Raw genomic sequence first — 18,331 nt, 5'->3', positions numbered from 1 at the left:
TTTTTTTTTTTTTTTTTTTTTTTTTTTCTGCAGAGTTATGGGAAAAACGAAGAAACAGAGACTAAATCCGACTTCCTTTTTTATTTTTTAATTTTTTGCTTCCCACGATATTTTAATTCGGCCGTTGGTTTATTTAATTTTCTGCCTCAACGTAATTATGCAAATTAATGTCCGCTAATTTAGAAAATAATCACGTGTTTATATTAAAAAAAATTATTAATCTTTCTTTTATTTCTTATATTTCAATATTTTATTACATTTTATTATTTCTTATATTTCAATATTATATTGTATTTTATTACTATGTTTTTGCATAAATGAAAATTATCCACTCAAATTTTATTTGAAATTAATATTTCATTTTTTAAAGATATATAAAAATTAGAGAAAAATTCTTACCGTACAATTTTCGAGTAAATAAGTAAAAACTTTTGTGAATATGAAAATTGAAATAGGTGATCGAGATGGAGACAAGGAAGAGAAAGGCTTTCTCGTCTCCCTCGTGATATCTCCCGTCCTTATTATCACATTATCTATGTATTAAAAAAACACATTTAAAGTTTGAATTCGCGACTATATATCACCTTCTACGGTAAATAAAAAATTATCCACTAAATTATATTGTAAATTATTTTAGAAAAAAAATGTAACAAATAGATACAAAAAATACATGTTAAAAATATATATATATATATACGCATAAATAATTACATAAATATAATTCAACTACGTTACTAACCTCCTCATTAAATATTTAGTTAAAATAGATGGAGAGTTCAACTTCTATTTGAATTACATGTTCATTCATGAGATCACTGCGTGTGTGTATGTGTATATATATATATATATATTTATAATAGCTTCATCGTAATTTAATAGAAATCCAAGTCTAAGTGTTCACCTAATCCATTAATTAAGGTGTTATTTTAATTTCCAAACATTTTAATATTGCTATACTAAAAAAGTGCTTTCAGATTAAATAAATAGATAATTTAATAATAATGTATGAGATAATTCTAATATAAGAGTATATCTTAGGTTGACAATATTATATTATTTACTTTTTTGAAATATTTAGTTTTGTTAAATAAATTAATTAATAATGACTCAAGAGAGAATTATGCTTACCCTAAGTGTAGTGTCAATATTCAACATATTTTGACCGTTAAATTAATATTTTTAATTAAAGTGGTGCCAACTGAACTACAACAGTATCGTGCACTCGTCTAACGAGACATGTCCCTTATGATATTATATTATCAAGATCATACATTTCTCGATTGCAAAAAATTAGGAGAGGGAATGCATACCTCAATTAGGTTAAAGATCGAGCTGGGTAGGTTGTTGTCTTATGTGATATATTTATACCTCATCGACTAGATTTTTGTGATGTTAAAATACTACTTACAAATCATACGACATAAAAAATGGAAGTTAAAAACATTACTAATAATAATTTATTTAAACACTCATTGATTAACAAGGACCATAGAACTATATATATATATATATATATTTAAAATAAATATGTGGAAAAAAAAAAGGAAAAAAGGAAAAAGAAAAAGGCAAGGAATCGGATCAGCGACATGTCGTAAAGGGTGTAAGGGCGCCAGATCTGGCGTTACACGTCGGCTGACGAACTGTCCACTAAAAAGAAACTTAAAAATCCAACTAAAATTTGCAGATTAATTAATAAATAAAAAGTAAGTAAAAAACAATAAAAGGAAATAAAATCATTATCGAACGGCATTTGTGTGGCCTTGGCTGAACACATCTCTCTCTCGCTCGTTCGCTCTCTATTTTCCCTCGCTATTATCTCTTGGCTTCTTCGCTTCAATCCCCTTTGCTCAATTCTCTATCACTGCTGCGCGAACAAGATTCACAGCTTCATCAGCTCCTTCTTCTTCTTCTTCGTCTTCTTCTTCTTCGGCTTCTTCTTCTTCGTCTTCTTCTTCTTCTTCTTCTTCTTCATCGTTATGATTTCTCCTTGTTAATGAGATTTCGCCGGTGGCTTCGACTTTGACTTGTTTGTTTTCCGTTCGGCTTGCTGGTTGTGTTTTTGTGTGGCTGTTCAATTTAATGCTAGTTGGATTCAATGAGATTTCTCTCTTCGACTAGAGATGGCATCCGCTCCTTCGATGTCAGGTATCGTACAATTACGACTTGTGAATTTCTACTTTTGTGTATGTTTGCTTCAGAAATGACAAGGGATTATTGAATTTGAGGATTTGCGTTGGCGAGTTTGAAAGATTTTGAAGCTATACGTGGTTTGTTTTGGGAGACTTTGTTGACTGTTTTCTTTCGTATGGTTCTTTCGGGTGGATTTTCTTGGAGAAAAGATTTTTAGTTGGGGAATTTGGCGTATATTGGCTTGTAGAGATTTTTGATTGTGACGGGCGATTTTCTGAATTTGTAGTTTATTTAGAATGCGTGAATATATGTAAATTCTCGAAAGGCGATGGAAGTGGTCGGTATGATTGCAGTATTCTCTCGTGTGCATGGAAGGCTCCGAGGGTCTTGACGGGTTTTCTTGCAAGCACCACTCATTCTCTTCAGTGCTCCTCTATATTGTATTCAAAGAATGGAAAAAGAAGCAGAATAAATTCTGTAAGTGGACTGAAATTGCTTCAATTATACAAAATTTGACCTTTGGGGAGGTTACTCCATTCATTATATTATGTAACGTTATTATTATTATTATTTATCTCGTGGTCAATTAGATTCTCCTATTTTGGAACACTATCACTAGGTACTGAGATTTATATCTGATCCACTCACGGAACATTTGTGGATGTCGCCCACTTGTAATGCTATCATGTCTGGTTCCCTTGTCCTTTCCCATTTTACATTTCTCTTTAGCATTTTATAAGATATGGGTTGAATAGAGAATGGTGAACGTCTTAATATTTGGTTGGCAACTGTTCGTAGTTGCTTTCAGCTGTTTTGTTGAAATACTGTCATTTTGACATTGGTATAGTTTTTCTTACCTGAATCCTCTTCCAAGGTGGGGGTGAAATATCATCATGCCGAAAAGTATCGTTGCGAATCTCCAGATACCAATTACGTATTTCTTTGAAGTAAAATAAGTATTTTTCAAGTTTCAAGTGACAGTGAATTGTTTGACTAATTACTTCCAATCCTACTGTATAGAAGTACTGGAAAACGACGATCGAAATAATGAATAGAAACTGTAGCATCTTTCTGCAACCATACTAATGTTGCAGCCCCTGATCCTGCATTGCATGCCTTGATAGAGATTTTTCTGAGCAATTCCTTTATAATATAACAATGGTTGTAAATTCTTTTGTACATTTCAGAGATTTGAATCCATCAATGTAAGGGGATGGTATTCCAATGAAGTTACCAACCACGTACATCTTGGAAGATTACTTAAATCGAGCCTGTTTCATGATATTTGTAGAAGGAAGAAATTCTGTTGCTCCTCATTCCTGTCTTCAGATGCATCTGACGAGGTTTCTCCTGAAGGTTTGTGGGAGGTACATATTATCAGATGCGTGTGGTGATTCTGTACTCTACTCTTTAAGATGGAATATCCTTTTTAGCCTTACGTTTTACTTATTTTCTGCTCCCCAACCTCAGGACCTTAAGCCCACTGTCTCTTATCTCTCACCCGAGGAACTGGAACTGGTGCATAATGCTCTAAAGGTGAGCCACCATACCTGCCAAATTTAGCACAATTTTTTTTATTTTTTTTGATGTACAACTACTAAGGTGCATCAGCCCTACGTTTCCCACCCTTTGCTTGGGTAGCTTGCTTTTGGGGCTCATGATGGCCAGAAAAGACGTAGTGGAGAACCCTTCATTGTTCATCCAGTTGAGGTTGCCCGAATTCTAGGGGAACTTGTAAGCTTTTTATAACTTTCTTTTATCCTTTTCTGGAGAAGAAACATTAGCTTGCAGTCCTTGATTAAAATAGTATTTTTTACGATAGGAATTAGACTGGGAGACTATTGCTGCTGGATTGCTGCACGACACAGTTGAAGACACAGATGTTGTAACCTTCGAAAAGATTGAAGAGGAATTTGGTGCTACAGTTCGTCACATTGTTGAAGGAGAGACTAAGGTTATTTCATTTTTTTGTGGTCTTACAATTGATGTAGGTGTCTTTACCCTCTTGGCATGGCACTGTCAACTTCCTTCTTAATTGACATTCACCATTTTTCCATTTAGGTGTCTAAACTTGGTAAGTTGAAATGCAAGAATGAAGGCAATTCAGTCCAAGATGTAAAAGCTGAAGATCTGCGACAAATGTTTCTAGCGATGACAGAAGAGGTGATATTTTTGTAATTACTATGTCAATGTTGTCATTCATTCATGAAGCTTTATGAAAACTGTAGGGTTCTTTTGTTTCAGGTCCGTGTTATCATTGTCAAATTAGCAGACCGCTTGCATAACATGCGCACTCTTTCGCACATGCCCCCTCATAAGCAGGTTGCATATTATCTTTTAAGATTTTATGGTCGTTGACCTTGTATTTGGTGCTAGATTTGACACTTTTGCCTCATGTCCAGTCCAGCATTGCAAGGGAAACATTGCAGGTCTTTGCTCCTCTTGCTAAGTTGCTGGGTATGTACCAGATCAAGGTATGGCCCATTATTTCTCTGTTATTTGTTTGTTTATGTTTTGGTAGATTTGATAAACAGAAAAAAATTAAAAAAAATAAATATATATAAATATAAATATATATTTATATAATTTGGCATTCGTCTCTCTTACCTGATTTTTCAGTACAGACATGTGTTTTTTCTCATCCTATAAAGCATTGCTCTTTCTTTTGAAAGTATTCTTATACCATAGCACCGTTTTATTATTGATGATGATTGCAGTCAGAACTAGAAAACCTTTCTTTCATGTATACCAATCCTGAAGATTATTCCAAGGTCAAAAGAAGAGTTGCAGACCTTTCTAAAGAACACGAGAAAGAACTGATAGAGGTAATGCTGTTATCTTTTTCATCAATCTCTCTTGTGACTTCAAAAGGTATCTTGTCTTTTTAGATGCATTTGCAAACAAATGGACGGTTTATAGTAAGTAAATAACTAAACATTACTTTTTGAGTAACTGATATTTCAACCTTATTTTGTTTCAAAAAAATATAAATGCCATTGTTAATGGGAGTGTAAATGAGACAAGATGTGGATGATAATTTATTGGACGAAAAATTATGGAATCAGAAAAAAATTTCTAATATTTTGTTTGATGAAACTATTTTGAAGTTGGAATAAAAATGAGTGACATTACATTGGTTTATTAATAGTTAGATTAGAATGATAATCAATTTAAATTAAATGCAAGATACATTATAGAAGTAGAGGTACAAAGAAGGTATGGAAAAAATAAAAAGTGAGGGATTTCACAGATTTAAGAATTGAAAATCAAAATGAAATATGCCAATTTAAACAAATTTCAAAAATGTTAAGACATCGTAACTTTGATCAAAATGTCAAAGGTTTGAATCTCACACTCCTATATTATTGAAATCAAGAAGAAATGGAGTACTTTACCTCTGGGAGTCTTTTATTATTGAACTCAATAAGAAAGAACAAATTTCAATTGAAAGGGGAAAGATTGATTTTTGTTATCTTATCCAATTTCTCACAAGCACATAGAGTCAAAGATAAATATGGTAATCGAAGTTCTGTCAGCATATGAAGGGATTACATGGAATTTGATTGAATATATGATTTTGTTTAGTTTCTTTGTATTTTCCAGAAGTAGGAATTGTTTCCAACTCTCTCACAACTGTGGAAGTTACAGTTATTTGTCATGAATTCTAAAATGTAATCTCCTTATACGTTATATCTATGAGATTTACATTTAATATACTTGTAGGCAAAGAAAATTTTGACGAAGAAGATTCAGGAAGATCAGTTCCTAGACCTTATGACTCTGAGAACTGAAGTTCGATCTGTATGTAAGGAGCCTTACAGGTATAGCTTTGATTGCCTTCTTTGCAGTTTCCACTTTCTTCACTCAACAATGCACTCACAACAAAAGTTGGGTTATGTATATAGATATGAAAACTTTTATTAGAGCTGCAATGATACTTGAGTCCATTGATACAATAGGCATTTAAATTTCTGCTTGAAATCTATCTTCTTCACCTCTTTGCAATGTCCAATCCTATGTCTTAACTCGAAATTGAGAATTCTTGTGGAGTTTTAAGCAATACAGTGGCATTCATTTTGCAGCATCTATAAATCTGTTCTCAAGTCTCAAAGTTCAATAAGTGAAGTGAACCAGATTGCACAGGTTTGTTTTAATATCCAATATTTCACACAACATTTGATGATGGTTTCACATTTTCTTGTTGATGATATATGCTGTTTTTTCAATCTAGCTTCGCATTATCATACAACCAAAGCCATGCATTGGTGTTAGACCATTATGTAGCCCGCAGCAGGTAGTTTCTTTTTATTGTTATTAAATTCAATGATGTTGGCTATACTGTAATTACTGTAAGACTAGTGTAACCATGATTTTCGCATCATTATACTCTATGTAGATTTGTTACCATGTTCTTGGGCTGGTACATGGAATATGGACGCCTATTCCTAGAGCTGTGAGTAAATGGCAGCTTCTCCTCTTAAAATTTTATTGAAAATCGATTGTATTTTGGTGAATATTGACATACTCTCTGTAACAGATGAAAGATTATATAGCAACCCCAAAACCTAATGGTTATCAAAGTCTTCACACAACTGTAATCCCATTCCTTTATGAGAGTATGTTCCGGCTAGAAGTTCAGGTATTTAAATATCTAGTTTTAGCATGTTGGCTTGACTGGTTTTTCACATCTGACTTGCATTTAGGGGTTCCTTTTTAGATTATTTCTCATTTCTTAACTCTTAGTTTAAATAAAAATTTGATTTCTTAATGTATCACTTTTAGTTAGTGGTTGCATCTTGAAGTTCATAAAAGTATGGTTATTTTGGCAGATCAGAACTGAGGAGATGGACCTAATAGCTGAGAGAGGCATTGCTGCTCATTATTGTGGGGGTGGGCTTGTAACTAGTCCAGTTAGGAATTCTATGTCCAATTCTAGAAGTTCAAGGGGGAAAGCTGTCTGTCTAAGTGATGCAAACATTGCACTCAGGGTATTTATTTACCTTTTCCTTGTAGTAGTTTTTATGGTGTTAAGATAAACCCCTTGAGGTACTAGTCTGGATTTGATAATTCATGGGTGAAGTCCTTGATTTCTTCCAGATTGGCTGGCTCAATGCTATAAGAGAATGGCAAGAGGAGTTTGTTGGTAACATGAGCTCAAGAGAATTCGTGGACACAGTAACCAGAGATTTATTAGGCAGTCGAGTCTTTGTTTTTACACCAAGGGGCGAGGTACAAAGGCCTAATATCAAAACCTTTTCTATGCCATGCTTATCATGTTTCTAACTATAACCGTCTTTGTATACCTGCAGATTAAAAACCTACCTAAAGGTGCTACCATAATTGATTATGCATACATGATACACACCGAAATTGGTAACAAGATGGTAGCTGCAAAGGTATTGTCTTTACTATTGACTGGAGCATTACCCTTCCACCACAAGTATGTCTTAGGATGGATGGAATATGCCTGTGTTTCTCATAGGCTGGATGCTAACCTTTCATGTGCGACTTCGGCAGGTGAATGGTAACATCGTTTCCCCAACGCACGTTCTTGCAAATGCAGAAGTTGTTGAGATAATCACATATAATGTAAGTTGCAATTTTGATTAGCTTCATTAATTACAATTAGAGGCTCTTGCAATCTCTTTTAACTTTCGGGGTAATCTTTTGCCCCTCCCGTGTATTGTATTACATTATTTCTAATAACTTCTCTTATTTCCTATCCACAAAAAATAAAAAGTAAATAAATAAACAGAAGTAAAAATATTTACAGGATCAGTGCTTAATAAATCAGCTATCTTCAACTTTTGCCTTTCTGCTTATGCCTTGAGTATGCTGATATTTGACGTCCTTACATATAGGATTGGTGCTGAAGAAAATTTAATATTGTTTAATCTCACCCAGAGCATTTGAACAACTTGTGAAAAAAATCATTAGCACATAGTTGCAATGTCAAACTATACTGTGTTTAATTTTCGGGGTTTGGAGTATGACGTCAGACGTGTATGTGCTTGTCATTCAAAGCTGAATTTGGTCATCTCATGTCCACAATCACTGTGTAATCTTCTAATTATTCTACATAAACTCATTTGATATAAGAGTGTTGAACATTTTCAAACTTGTGTTTATGAATGATAGCATGCACATACTGGCCCTGAGAAAAAAAAAAAAAGGAGCATCGTTATTTTAGTACTGTCATGCTCATGCATTATGCTGCCTCAAGAATTGTGATGTGATCTGTAAATAGGATGTTTACCCTCTTTTTACTCCCCACATTTGGTTGAGTTTGATCTATCAGGCAGTTTTTTGAATATTTTACTTTTAGTTATTGATTTGCTATGTCATTAGTTTAGTCAAGGTCAGGTACAGAATTTTTGAACTAATTGGTGGTTTTCTGGATATTCACTAAAGTAAATAAAGACACCAAGCTTGCATCATTTGGAACTAATCTAAAGGACTAGGTTGTGCAAAATGCTCAGGAGTTTGGAGAAATTAACTTGAAAGACATGTTTTGTTCCGTTTTCTGGAACTCATGGAGTCTGCAGATGCAGTTGGAATTTTTTAATTAGTTTTCAAGCTTGCATTAGTTTACTGTATGTCTGGCGTGTGTGCACTCCTGATAAGATACGTATGTGGAAATTTCCAAGCCTAGTCCCACCTTTTTCAACTCCACCATTTAAGTTTTGAACTTCTGATGGACAGTTGTCATCATCGAGCACGTACTTACCCTGAGGATGCATTTGTTTCCTGGGCTGGATTTTGAAGTTTCATTTTTCTTCTTTATTTGCAGGCACTTTCTGGAAAATCAGCTTACCAGCGGCATAAACAATGGTTGCAACATGCAAAAACACGAAGTGCTAGACACAAGATTATGAAGGTAACGAACTGTGGTAGGGAATTATACATTATGGATATGTTGCGTTTGTTTTTGTTCTCTTTTGTCAATCACAATCTTTTTGCAGTTTTTAAGGGAACAAGCGGCACTGTCAGCTGCTGAAATAACTGCAGATACCATCACTGATTTCATTGCTGATTCCGAAGAGGAAAGCGAGACAGAAGAACCCCCAGTTATCTCCACTAAAAAAAAAGCTCTCTGGGAGAAAATTTTGGATATGGTGGATATTTCATCCACTCGGAAAAATATTATGGATAGCTTTCAGGCGAAAGACAATAAGGTTTCTGTTCCCAAAGTGAACGGCAAACATAACCACTATGTCAATGTAAAGTTGAAAGCAGAAGGAGACATCTTATCGATGGGAAATGGGGTTGCCAGGATTATACAGACATTATACAAGGAAGTCTTGCCTGGTTTGGATAGTTGGCAAACCAGCAAGATTACCTCTTGGCACAGTCTTGAAGGGCACTCTATCCAATGGCTTTGCGTTATTTGCATAGATCGAAGAGGTAAGTAAGCCGCATTTAGCTATATATTACATCACGAGGTATAAATAGAATGTGCTTGATCGATATCCATGACGCTTTCAAATGAATTGCTTTTCTGGAATAATGCTTTTGTTGAAAAATTAGAACAAAATTTTCTCGTTGGGTAATTAATGTGATGGAGCTATAATTTCAGGCATAATGGGTGAGGTTACAACAGAATTGGCAGCAGCAGGCATCACAATTTGTTCCTGCGTGGTGAGTGTTCAATTATTGTTCCAACATGCTTGATTGAACGTCTCCTTGTTCTTAGCTCGTTCCCTATCTAAGTTGCGCTTTCGTTATGAATGAAATGATCAGGCTGAGATGGATCGAGGAAGGGGAATGGCTGTGATGTTGTTTTATGTTGAAGGGAACCTGGAAAGTGTGGTAAACTCATATTATCTGCTTTCCCTTGGCTTCTCGTATCTCTTGTGTGCTCGCGTGCTCGCGTGTCTGTTTATGGCCAATCTCTTTTCCGAACCCTGAAAACGTAACTAACTATTATTCTCAGGTGAATGCGTGCACAAAGGTCGACACAATCTTGGGTGTCTTGGGATGGTCGACAGGGTGTAGCTGGCCGAACACAGTGGAAAACCAAAAATTTCTCGAGTGCTGATCAACTAAGGGCGCCCAAAAAGTGAAAGCATTGAGGTAAGTATACACCTGAGAAATGGAGGAGGTTCGAGTTTATTAGAAGTTTTGTTCCCGAGGAAACGAAAAATCCATAATATTTTTGGTAGTTAGTCCCATTATGTTGTGAAAAACCAAATAAAGTTGGTAGTGAATTGAGTTATATATAGTATGGGATGGGCATTCGGGGCGGTGTGTATACAAAACAGGAGTGAATAGGTAAAGGCATTATACTCTGTAAAGATACTATTGAGGAGGATAGAGTTACAATTTTACCCACACTTGTTCAGCTCTTTTACTAAGCATTCATGTACATTTTCAAGTGAGTTTTATTATTATTGTTATTTATTTATTTCTAATGGATTCCCGTATTTACCATTTATATTTTGAAAAATATTCTAATAAATTTTAATAAGTTTTGTATTATACTCTTATAAAATGTAGCAAAGTAAATACGTCAATATGAGCTTAGCTAATTCAAAGATGAAAAAAAGATTAGAAGTTTGAATTTCTTATATCGATTTATTATTGAAATCTCGAAACAACCAAGTAGAACATTTTTTTTTTTTTTTTTTTTTTTTTTTTTTATAGATATAACGACTTAACATACACATCAACAATTTAATATATTTTTGGGTACCAAGCTCGTAATTTAATATATTTTTTCCAACTCTATATAAAATACACGTCAGCAATTTAAAAAAAGACCGTGAAACGAAAAGGCCCAATCCAGGAGGCCCATTAAGGTAAAAGCCCATGACTGTATTTCAGATACGTAAAGAAGTTATTGGGCCGTTACGAAGCCCAAAATGTCTGGTAATCAAAAGCCCTAACCCTAGGGCAAAAGCCGCAAACTGTTCCTATATAAATTGCGCAGGAACCAATCGAGAGTTTCTCTCGCATTGCTGCGGCACAACGGAGGTTTTGAGAAATGGTTTCGCTCAAGCTTCAGAAGCGGCTTGCCGCTAGTGTTCTCAAGTGTGGTAGAGGCAAGGTCTGGTTGGATCCAAATGAAGTCAATGAAATTTCCATGGCGAATTCTCGTACGTTCTTGTTTCTTTTCCCTTGTCTATGTATTAACTGTGTATTTTTATTTATTCTTTTCTTCTACGGAACTTGTTGGGTTTTTTAATTTGATCTGCTTGTTTATTGTCTTGCTTATGGTAGTCGAGGATGCTGTAGGGAGCTTGTCGTTTAATTTGGATAGTATGCATAAGCTGTCAAGTTAGGTTATAATTTTTGATCTGATTGACTGGGACAGGATTCGTTAAGGTCCTTCCTCTGAATTTTATTGGTTTGGTAAAACTATTTAATGTTCAACATATGGTCTTTGACTTTTCCTTTGCTCATTCTTACTATTTTTTGCCGAAAGTTGGCGCAGAACTTTTGTTTCATTATGTTTTTTTTTTCTGGCTGATTGAATAGACTGGTTGTGTTGATTGCAGGACAAAACGTTAGGAAATTGGTGAAAGATGGTTTCATCATCAGGAAACCAACCAAGATTCACTCTCGTTCCCGTGCTCGCCGAATGAAGGAGGCTAAGAGGAAGGGACGTCACTCCGGATATGGTATTTTTCTTTGATTTCTACTATTTGTTTATGGCGAAGACTGGGCGCTCTATTCGTGCAGATATGGTCACTTTTTACAGTGATGTCGCTTTTATTTTAAGGATCCTATTGTTGAGGAATTGAAGACAAGAATCCTGGTTTCTTTAACGAGAAATCACATACTTGTATGAAGTAAAAATTAGGCACGAGTATTTAAATATAAATATGAATGCTAGCTAAAAATGCAGAATAAATTTAATTATTAAGTTTTGCTTGATGAGCCACATGAAGCTACGTAGGAAGATCTTGGCAATGATGTCAATGCGAATGCTTTGTTTCTTGGCTTTTGATAAGACATGTCTATGGTGGGCTGTTATATTTTGTTTTGTCAAATTCAACCATCTGGTATGGAATGGATGTTTCCATTCTAAATGGAGACTAGCATTAAATTAGAATGCTTAGCTTTCTTTTTAGGAAAATAGAGTATTACAAGTCTCTGTACTGTGTCCAAGCCTTCTAGTTCTGTAATAGTAACGGGAATGATTCGTTTTGTAATTTGTGTTCAACTTTTAGTAATTGCATCAGTAGTTTTTTAAGTAATGAGCAAGAAGTTCTTGTATGGCATTGGTGTCGCAATTTCTTTTATAGAGGTGCTATTATGGCTACTTTGGCACTGATTATGCTTGTTTCATTTAGGTAAGCGTAAGGGTACCAGGGAGGCTAGATTGCCCACTAAGATCCTGTGGATGCGGAGGATGCGTGTCCTGAGGAGATTACTTCGCAAGTATAGGGAGTCCAAGAAGATTGACAAACACATGTACCATGACATGTACATGAAGGTGAAGGGTAATGTTTTCAAGAACAAACGTGTGCTTATGGAGAGCATCCACAAATCAAAGGCTGAGAAGGCAAGAGAGAAGACATTGTCCGATCAATTTGAGGCAAAGAGAGCGAAGAACAAGGCCAGTAGGGAAAGAAAGCATGCCAGAAGAGAGGAGCGGTTGGCCCAGGTATCCCATCGATTCATTCTTTTAGTCAAATCTGCCTCTTCGTTCATCAAGTTCTTTCAACACTAGCTTTACTCCATGTCAGAAATTGACGTAGTTTTTTTCATTTTAGGGACCTGGAGAAAGGCTAGCCCCTGCTGCCCCAGTTGCTTCTTCTCAAGCTACTCAGTAAGTATTTATTTATCAATTTATGTAATTTGATGTTAATCGATGATTTATAGAATTGAACCCAACCTTCTTTCAATTGCAGGGTATCAAAAAAGGCAAAGAAGTGAAGGTATGATCGTTGGTAGACCCTCAACTACTGTACTGGTTTTGACAACTTTTGTTTTTTTTCTTTCTTATTTTGGACAATTTTCGTTGTTATCATAATCCCAGACGAATAGATATTTACATCTATTTATAATTTTTCTAATTTTCATTTGGGTTGTTTTTTTATTATGAATTGTGTTCACATGTTAGAACTCAGTTTTTTATCCTAATGCCTCGATCCATAAAAAAACCTGAGCTTGGAAACTTCATTGACGATTGGTTTGTTTTGTGGGCCTAGATTTTAACGGTTGAGACAGAAGAATTAGTTGATTCTTGTTGAACTGTAGTTTTATTGAGCGCGATTTTCGATGATGCAAGAACAAATGGTCTAATGCCTTCATTGGAAGCATTGGGGCTTCTAGAAAGGTGTCTGCATGTGTATCTATAATGATTAATTGGCAGTCTGGTTCCCTCCGTATGCATATTGAATCCTTCAACCTGAATTGATTTGATTCGTCAATTATAAATTCGAAAATTATTTAATATTGTTATTTTACATTCTAGGCGAAACTCCTTGAAACCCATTTCTTTTCTTTTACCAAAAAATAGGAAGCTTGTGTGCATACAGAGTTACCACTAAGTTTCACCATGGGGTTTAATCAATAAACTAATATCTACGTTAGTCCTAATTACATTTTAGATGTACACAGTTAAAATTCTACTTATATTACTACTAACTACAATTGATAATATAAACAGATCAAATAGCAGAACCGAGCATTAGCTTAATTGGTATAAAGGTGTATGCGTAGAGGTCAATGCTGTTAAACTCATGATAATAAGAACAACAATAATAAAAATAAAAATAAAAATAAAAAAGAGAGCCATTCATGGATGTAAACAATGACCGATAGTCTAGAAAACATATTATTAATTTGCTTTCGTGAATAAAACTTTCTGGCAAAAATTTGACAGAACAAGATTACCACATTTTCCGTTGGAAATACAAAGGCCAGCCTGAGGGGAGATTCTCTTCTCTGTGGTTTTTTTTTTTTTTTTTGTTAGTATCAAGTTCAATCCTCATAAAAATGGATTTCTTATTCCTTCCAAGGGAAAAACGAGAGTTACCTCTTCAAATTGGTTTTGACGAAACAATTATCCAAACACAGAAGGAGCTCTTGCTTTTATCAATCAGATGGACCAATCATTTTCTCAGGTACCACATATTTATCAAAATCTTCCTCGCTCAGAACTCCAAGCTTCAATGCAGCTTCCTGCATAATCATATATACCAAAACCACCCTCGTAGTCAACAATCAAGCCAATAAAATTTATGTTTGAATCCTAATTTTGGTCTGTGTATTGTTATAGTATATTCCGTTTTGGTCTCCAATTTATGAAATGTTCTAGTTTTAGTACTTTTAACTTCTTCTAATAGTTTGTTTCTATTTCTCAAATTACCATTCAAAAAAAAAAAAAAAAAAAAACTATTTTAATCCTTACCGTTAATCCTTAATCATTTACAAAGAATGTGAATTTTCAAAGACTCGACCATTTAACCTAAGACATGTGACATAAAACGCTTCGTTGTGAATACATCTTATTCACCTGTATCATGTATTCGTTAAATTATTTTATTGAAATTAATGACGACAAGGAATAAAAAGGGTGGTTTCTCCTGTATATTTTTTTTAAATTATTTTTGATACTCACGAGTGTTTTGGCTCACTTTGTGCATACCTGATTACACTTGGTTATATGACTTGACCCTACTACGTTTAGTAACTCAAAATATTAAATATTTAGTTGGTGGCCACTACGACTTGAAACCATTCTCTATAAGTGCTTTCTTATGTAAATTCTAAAGAATAAAGATGAAAGTTCGAAATGGGATTTGAACCTATTCATACCTTCAAAGTCGAACCTTCCTTGTGGGCTGTCTTTGCAACTGCAGCAGCATTGTCGTAACCAATTTTCTGGAGACAAGATGTAGGAACATGCTATCAAACAAAGTACCAAGCTTAAGGAAAATGCGAGCTTTCTAATTGATGAACACTTACAGGATTCAAAGCCGTGACGAGCATAAGTGACTGCAAGGCCATCGAATTTACATGCAGGGATAACCAAAGGAATCATCAGCCAAAATCTTCGAAGCAAACGGGGTAGTTAAAAGTATTTTTCAAATATTAACATCAAACTAACCTCACGGAGTAATTTCGAAATTCTTTCATTGTTAGCTTGAATTCCCCTCACACAGTTCTTTTCAAATGAAGCAGACGCATCCCCTAATAATCTCAATGACTGCCAATGAAGAGGCAGCATAGGAGATGAAGGTTAGATGAGTCCAGAATTTTTATCTCTCTCTCTCTCTCTCTCTCTCTCTCTCTCTCTCTCTCTATCTACACACACATATGAATCTCATACCACCAGGAAATAATTTAGTTCCTGATATCATTATTGAACATAATCTCTAGAAATAATAACGGTGAAGGGATTATAATAGAACTTACATGCAAAAGAGCATTGGCGATCATTGGCTTAAATACATTAAGTTCAAAGTGACCATTCGACCCGCCAACAGTTACTGCCACATGGTTTCCCATGACCTATAAAACAAGAAAAGTTGTGATATTATTCTTCCTTTTTAAGATCTAGAATGACAATGTAATACATGTATTAAACTAGTCTTTGAGAATCTGAATATGCATACATTGCATAGGCTTATTGAATGATTAACCAAATTTTTTTTGGAAACAAATGAAAGCCAACGGAACGAGTTTTGATTGGATCTATACTAAATAATCCTCTTTCAGCACCCCATACTAAACTACACAAGAAAGTAGAAAGTACTTCACCTGAGCACAGACCATAGTGAGAGCCTCGCATTGAGTGGGGTTTACCTTTCCCTGAAACAACGAAATGGTTTAGGTTACACAAGCCCAGACATACATACACGTGTCCCCAAATACACACAGTGCTCCCAAATACAGAGATAGATATGGAGATAGAGATCGAGAGAGAGAGCGTAGTATTACTGGCATAATACTACTGCCAGGCTCATTTTCGGGAAGAATAAGTTCACCAAGACCACAACGTGGACCACTGTATGCATGAAATGAAGGGGGAAGTATTAGGTAGAGAGGAATAATAAATAATAAAGAATAAAGAGTCAAAATTGATAAATATAAACCTTCCCAGCAGGCGTATGTCATTGGCAATCTTCATCAAAGAAGTAGCAACTGTGTTAAGAGCCCCACTAGTTTCAACAAAGGCATCATGTGCAGCCTGGTAAAAAAACAAAAAGTTTTAACATAAAAAGTGGTTCAAGTGTGAGTGAATGCAGCACCAAGCTGTGAAATAAAAAAAAAAAATACAAGAGAGGGAGATGCTGCTCATTCAATGACTAACCAAGGCTTCAAACTTGTTTTCTGCTGTCACAAATGGCAAATTTGCTTCTTCAGCTACTGCTGCAGCTATCTTCACATCAAATCTGAACAATAGATAGCGCCAATCTCACAATAAAATACACTTCCATCCTTCTGATCCCATAAAAAACATTATCCGAATTCAATCCAGTTCCAAACGAATTCAATAGAAAATATACCCTTTCTTTGTGTTCAATCCAGTTCCTACAGCAGTTCCACCTTGGGCAAGCTGCACAGATGAGATTCTGAAGTGTCAAAACATAAATAGCCAAAAGAACCAACAAAATACCTGGCAAGATTACAAACATTGCAACCTGATACATTCGAGGTAGAGTGCACAACACTCTGTCAATACCATACTTCACCTGCAGTCCAAGTGCACACCAATCAGAAAATTATTCATATGCGTTGTACCCTCTCTCTTCTTTTCAATAGTCATTAGGAATCCAAAACTTCCATAAGCACAAAGAGAAAGCGGGAATACTTGTGTGGTATAGCCACTGAATTCTTGCCCAAGAGTTAATGGTGTTGCATCTTGAGTGTGAGTGCGTCCAATCTTAACGATGTCTTTGAATTCTATAGACTGTTTGAATCATAACAGAGAAATACAAGGAATTACAAACTTATGAAAGAGAAAAGGGAACATAGAATGCAAGGTAGCTGTTGGAAGCATAACTATACGCATACGTTACTACCACACAACTCAGTTAAAAAGTGCTGAATCTAACAGAATTTTACGATCAGATCCAGACTATGTTAAGACCTCCAAAGTTTCCAATTTTTACACATTCATCTTAGTTCATGCAATCAAACATACATGGCTTAACTTTACACCTCAAAAAGGCTTGCGTTATTACATTCATCTTAGTTCATGCAATCAAACAAACATGGCTTAACTTTACAACTCAAAAAGGTTTGCGTAAATAACCTAAGCTCGGATCAACTACAGCATGTAAAGATGTAAACAATAAAATTGAAATTCTGGGTAGCATAGCTCTCCTAAACATCAAACCTTCGAGTATAGTGATGAATGCAAAGTTTTCAATTTGGGTATGAATCTGGAATTAATTTCTGTTGCAGCTGCTATGTGCATTACCTGTAATAGGGAAACAATATAAATCAGAAGGGCGGAGTAAAAAAAAATCTCGTCAGTCTCAGTAAGGGTAGTTTTTTCATGGTCAAAGTAGTAAAGGCATATAGTTTGGCTATTAAAATTACAAAGGAAAAACGAAGACGCTTGATCAAAACTGCTAAATTTTATCGCTTAGTTATAGAATCAGAGTTGGAATAGCAATAGAAAAAATAACTTGGGAAAGAAAAAGCTTACAGTAGGGAATGTATCATTAGAAGATTGTGACCGATTAACATGGTCATTTGGGTGCACAAACTTCTCACCACGTTTATGACCAAGGATCTCAGATGCTCTGTTGGCAATGACCTGCCCCATAAATAAGATATTCAGTACTCATAGAGCGCAGAGGTCTGTATTATCTACCATTCTAATAATCAACTAACAAAAGACATTCTAATAACTAAGAAGATTACTTCACGGATAAGTCCATGTTCATTACAGTGTGAACATAACATTCTTATCGGACACTTCAAATATTAACGGAGGAAATACATTCTTTTCTTTACACAAGAGATTATACCTAAAGAAACCTAGGTGAATTTGACTCATAACGTACGAAGGGGTAAAGGGAAAAGGGAAAGAAGACTGCTGACATCTTACAACATCTTAAATTCAACCATCAAAAGTAACCACTAGTTTGGAAGCTGCCTACTACACGTACATGGTACTATGTAAGAAGACAAACATGACACAGAGGTTATGACATCATGCTTAAGATAATTTCCATGGATCCAGACAACAAGATCAAAGAAAGAGATCGAAAAAAAAAAAAAAAAAAAAAAAAAA

At 35.0% G+C, this 18,331-nt stretch overlaps 3 protein-coding genes across 5 annotated transcripts in view; 2 read left to right on the top strand and 1 right to left on the bottom strand.

Annotated features, from left to right (window-relative positions):
• The first annotated feature begins 1,755 nt into the window (after window positions 1-1,755).
• Window positions 1,756-10,508, top strand: LOC111492821 (putative GTP diphosphokinase RSH1, chloroplastic). Of its 3 annotated transcripts, none has more exons than XM_023142294.1 (24): window positions 1,756-2,145; window positions 2,484-2,607; window positions 3,318-3,497; window positions 3,601-3,666; window positions 3,772-3,864; window positions 3,953-4,084; window positions 4,192-4,293; window positions 4,375-4,452; window positions 4,533-4,604; window positions 4,848-4,955; window positions 5,854-5,951; window positions 6,213-6,273; window positions 6,362-6,424; window positions 6,527-6,583; window positions 6,668-6,769; window positions 6,960-7,118; window positions 7,228-7,359; window positions 7,440-7,526; window positions 7,648-7,719; window positions 8,921-9,007; window positions 9,093-9,534; window positions 9,707-9,768; window positions 9,871-9,939; window positions 10,064-10,508. In XM_023142294.1, the coding sequence occupies exons 1-24, from the start codon at window positions 2,096-2,098 to the stop codon at window positions 10,166-10,168; spliced, it is 2,601 nt and encodes an 866-aa protein (XP_022998062.1). In that variant the 5' UTR covers window positions 1,756-2,095; the 3' UTR covers window positions 10,169-10,508. The 3 variants fall into 3 exon arrangements, with proteins under 3 accessions (XP_022998062.1, XP_022998061.1, XP_022998063.1); XM_023142293.1 differs by having other exon boundaries at window positions 2,417-2,607; XM_023142295.1 differs by having other exon boundaries at window positions 1,756-2,150; window positions 2,417-2,607.
• A 554-nt stretch (window positions 10,509-11,062) lies between these two features.
• Window positions 11,063-13,173, top strand: LOC111492970 (60S ribosomal protein L19-1). The gene is made up of 5 exons (XM_023142522.1): window positions 11,063-11,225; window positions 11,628-11,750; window positions 12,426-12,739; window positions 12,849-12,904; window positions 12,987-13,173. Exons 1-5 carry the CDS (start codon window positions 11,114-11,116, stop codon window positions 13,009-13,011), a joined length of 630 nt encoding a protein of 209 aa, XP_022998290.1. The 5' UTR covers window positions 11,063-11,113; the 3' UTR covers window positions 13,012-13,173.
• A 706-nt stretch (window positions 13,174-13,879) lies between these two features.
• Window positions 13,880-18,331, bottom strand: part of LOC111493132 (fumarate hydratase 1, mitochondrial) — a 5,978-nt gene continuing 1,526 nt past the window's right edge. Inside the window, exons 4-17 of the mRNA XM_023142751.1 lie at window positions 17,741-17,851; window positions 17,426-17,509; window positions 16,898-16,996; window positions 16,728-16,778; window positions 16,593-16,642; window positions 16,397-16,478; window positions 16,179-16,273; window positions 16,024-16,090; window positions 15,844-15,894; window positions 15,499-15,594; window positions 15,191-15,289; window positions 15,049-15,078; window positions 14,899-14,964; window positions 13,880-14,262 (exon numbers count right to left, since the gene is read on the bottom strand). Of these exons, the coding sequence (XP_022998519.1) occupies window positions 14,176-14,262; window positions 14,899-14,964; window positions 15,049-15,078; window positions 15,191-15,289; window positions 15,499-15,594; window positions 15,844-15,894; window positions 16,024-16,090; window positions 16,179-16,273; window positions 16,397-16,478; window positions 16,593-16,642; window positions 16,728-16,778; window positions 16,898-16,996; window positions 17,426-17,509; window positions 17,741-17,851 (1,068 nt within the window). The 3' untranslated portion in view covers window positions 13,880-14,175. The remainder of the gene's footprint in view (window positions 14,263-14,898; window positions 14,965-15,048; window positions 15,079-15,190; window positions 15,290-15,498; window positions 15,595-15,843; window positions 15,895-16,023; window positions 16,091-16,178; window positions 16,274-16,396; window positions 16,479-16,592; window positions 16,643-16,727; window positions 16,779-16,897; window positions 16,997-17,425; window positions 17,510-17,740; window positions 17,852-18,331) is intronic.

Source organism: Cucurbita maxima, unplaced genomic scaffold (genome assembly GCF_002738345.1).
Source record: "Cucurbita maxima cultivar Rimu unplaced genomic scaffold, Cmax_1.0 Cma_Scf00018, whole genome shotgun sequence".
Taxonomy (NCBI): Eukaryota; Viridiplantae; Streptophyta; class Magnoliopsida; order Cucurbitales; family Cucurbitaceae; genus Cucurbita; species Cucurbita maxima.
The sequence above is the reverse complement of the archived record's forward strand: the minus strand, read 5'-3'. Positions and strand labels throughout refer to the sequence as shown.

What these genes read in the sequence shown, in the direction of transcription:
- LOC111492821 (XM_023142295.1), top strand. Translation starts at nt 2,096, where the DNA reads ATGAGATTTCTCTCTTCGACTAGAGATGGCATCCGCTCCTTCGATGTC. An exon ending in AAAGAAGCAGAATAAATTCT is followed by an intron (nt 2,608 to 3,317) that starts GTAAGTGGACTG and finishes TGTACATTTCAG; the next exon opens with AGATTTGAATCCATCAATGT. An exon ending in GGACGCCTATTCCTAGAGCT is followed by an intron (nt 6,584 to 6,667) that starts GTGAGTAAATGG and finishes TCTCTGTAACAG; the next exon opens with ATGAAAGATTATATAGCAAC.
- LOC111492970 (XM_023142522.1), top strand. Translation starts at nt 11,114, where the DNA reads ATGGTTTCGCTCAAGCTTCAGAAGCGGCTTGCCGCTAGTGTTCTCAAG. An exon ending in GGGACGTCACTCCGGATATG is followed by an intron (nt 11,751 to 12,425) that starts GTATTTTTCTTT and finishes TGTTTCATTTAG; the next exon opens with GTAAGCGTAAGGGTACCAGG. An exon ending in GAGAGGAGCGGTTGGCCCAG is followed by an intron (nt 12,740 to 12,848) that starts GTATCCCATCGA and finishes TTTTCATTTTAG; the next exon opens with GGACCTGGAGAAAGGCTAGC.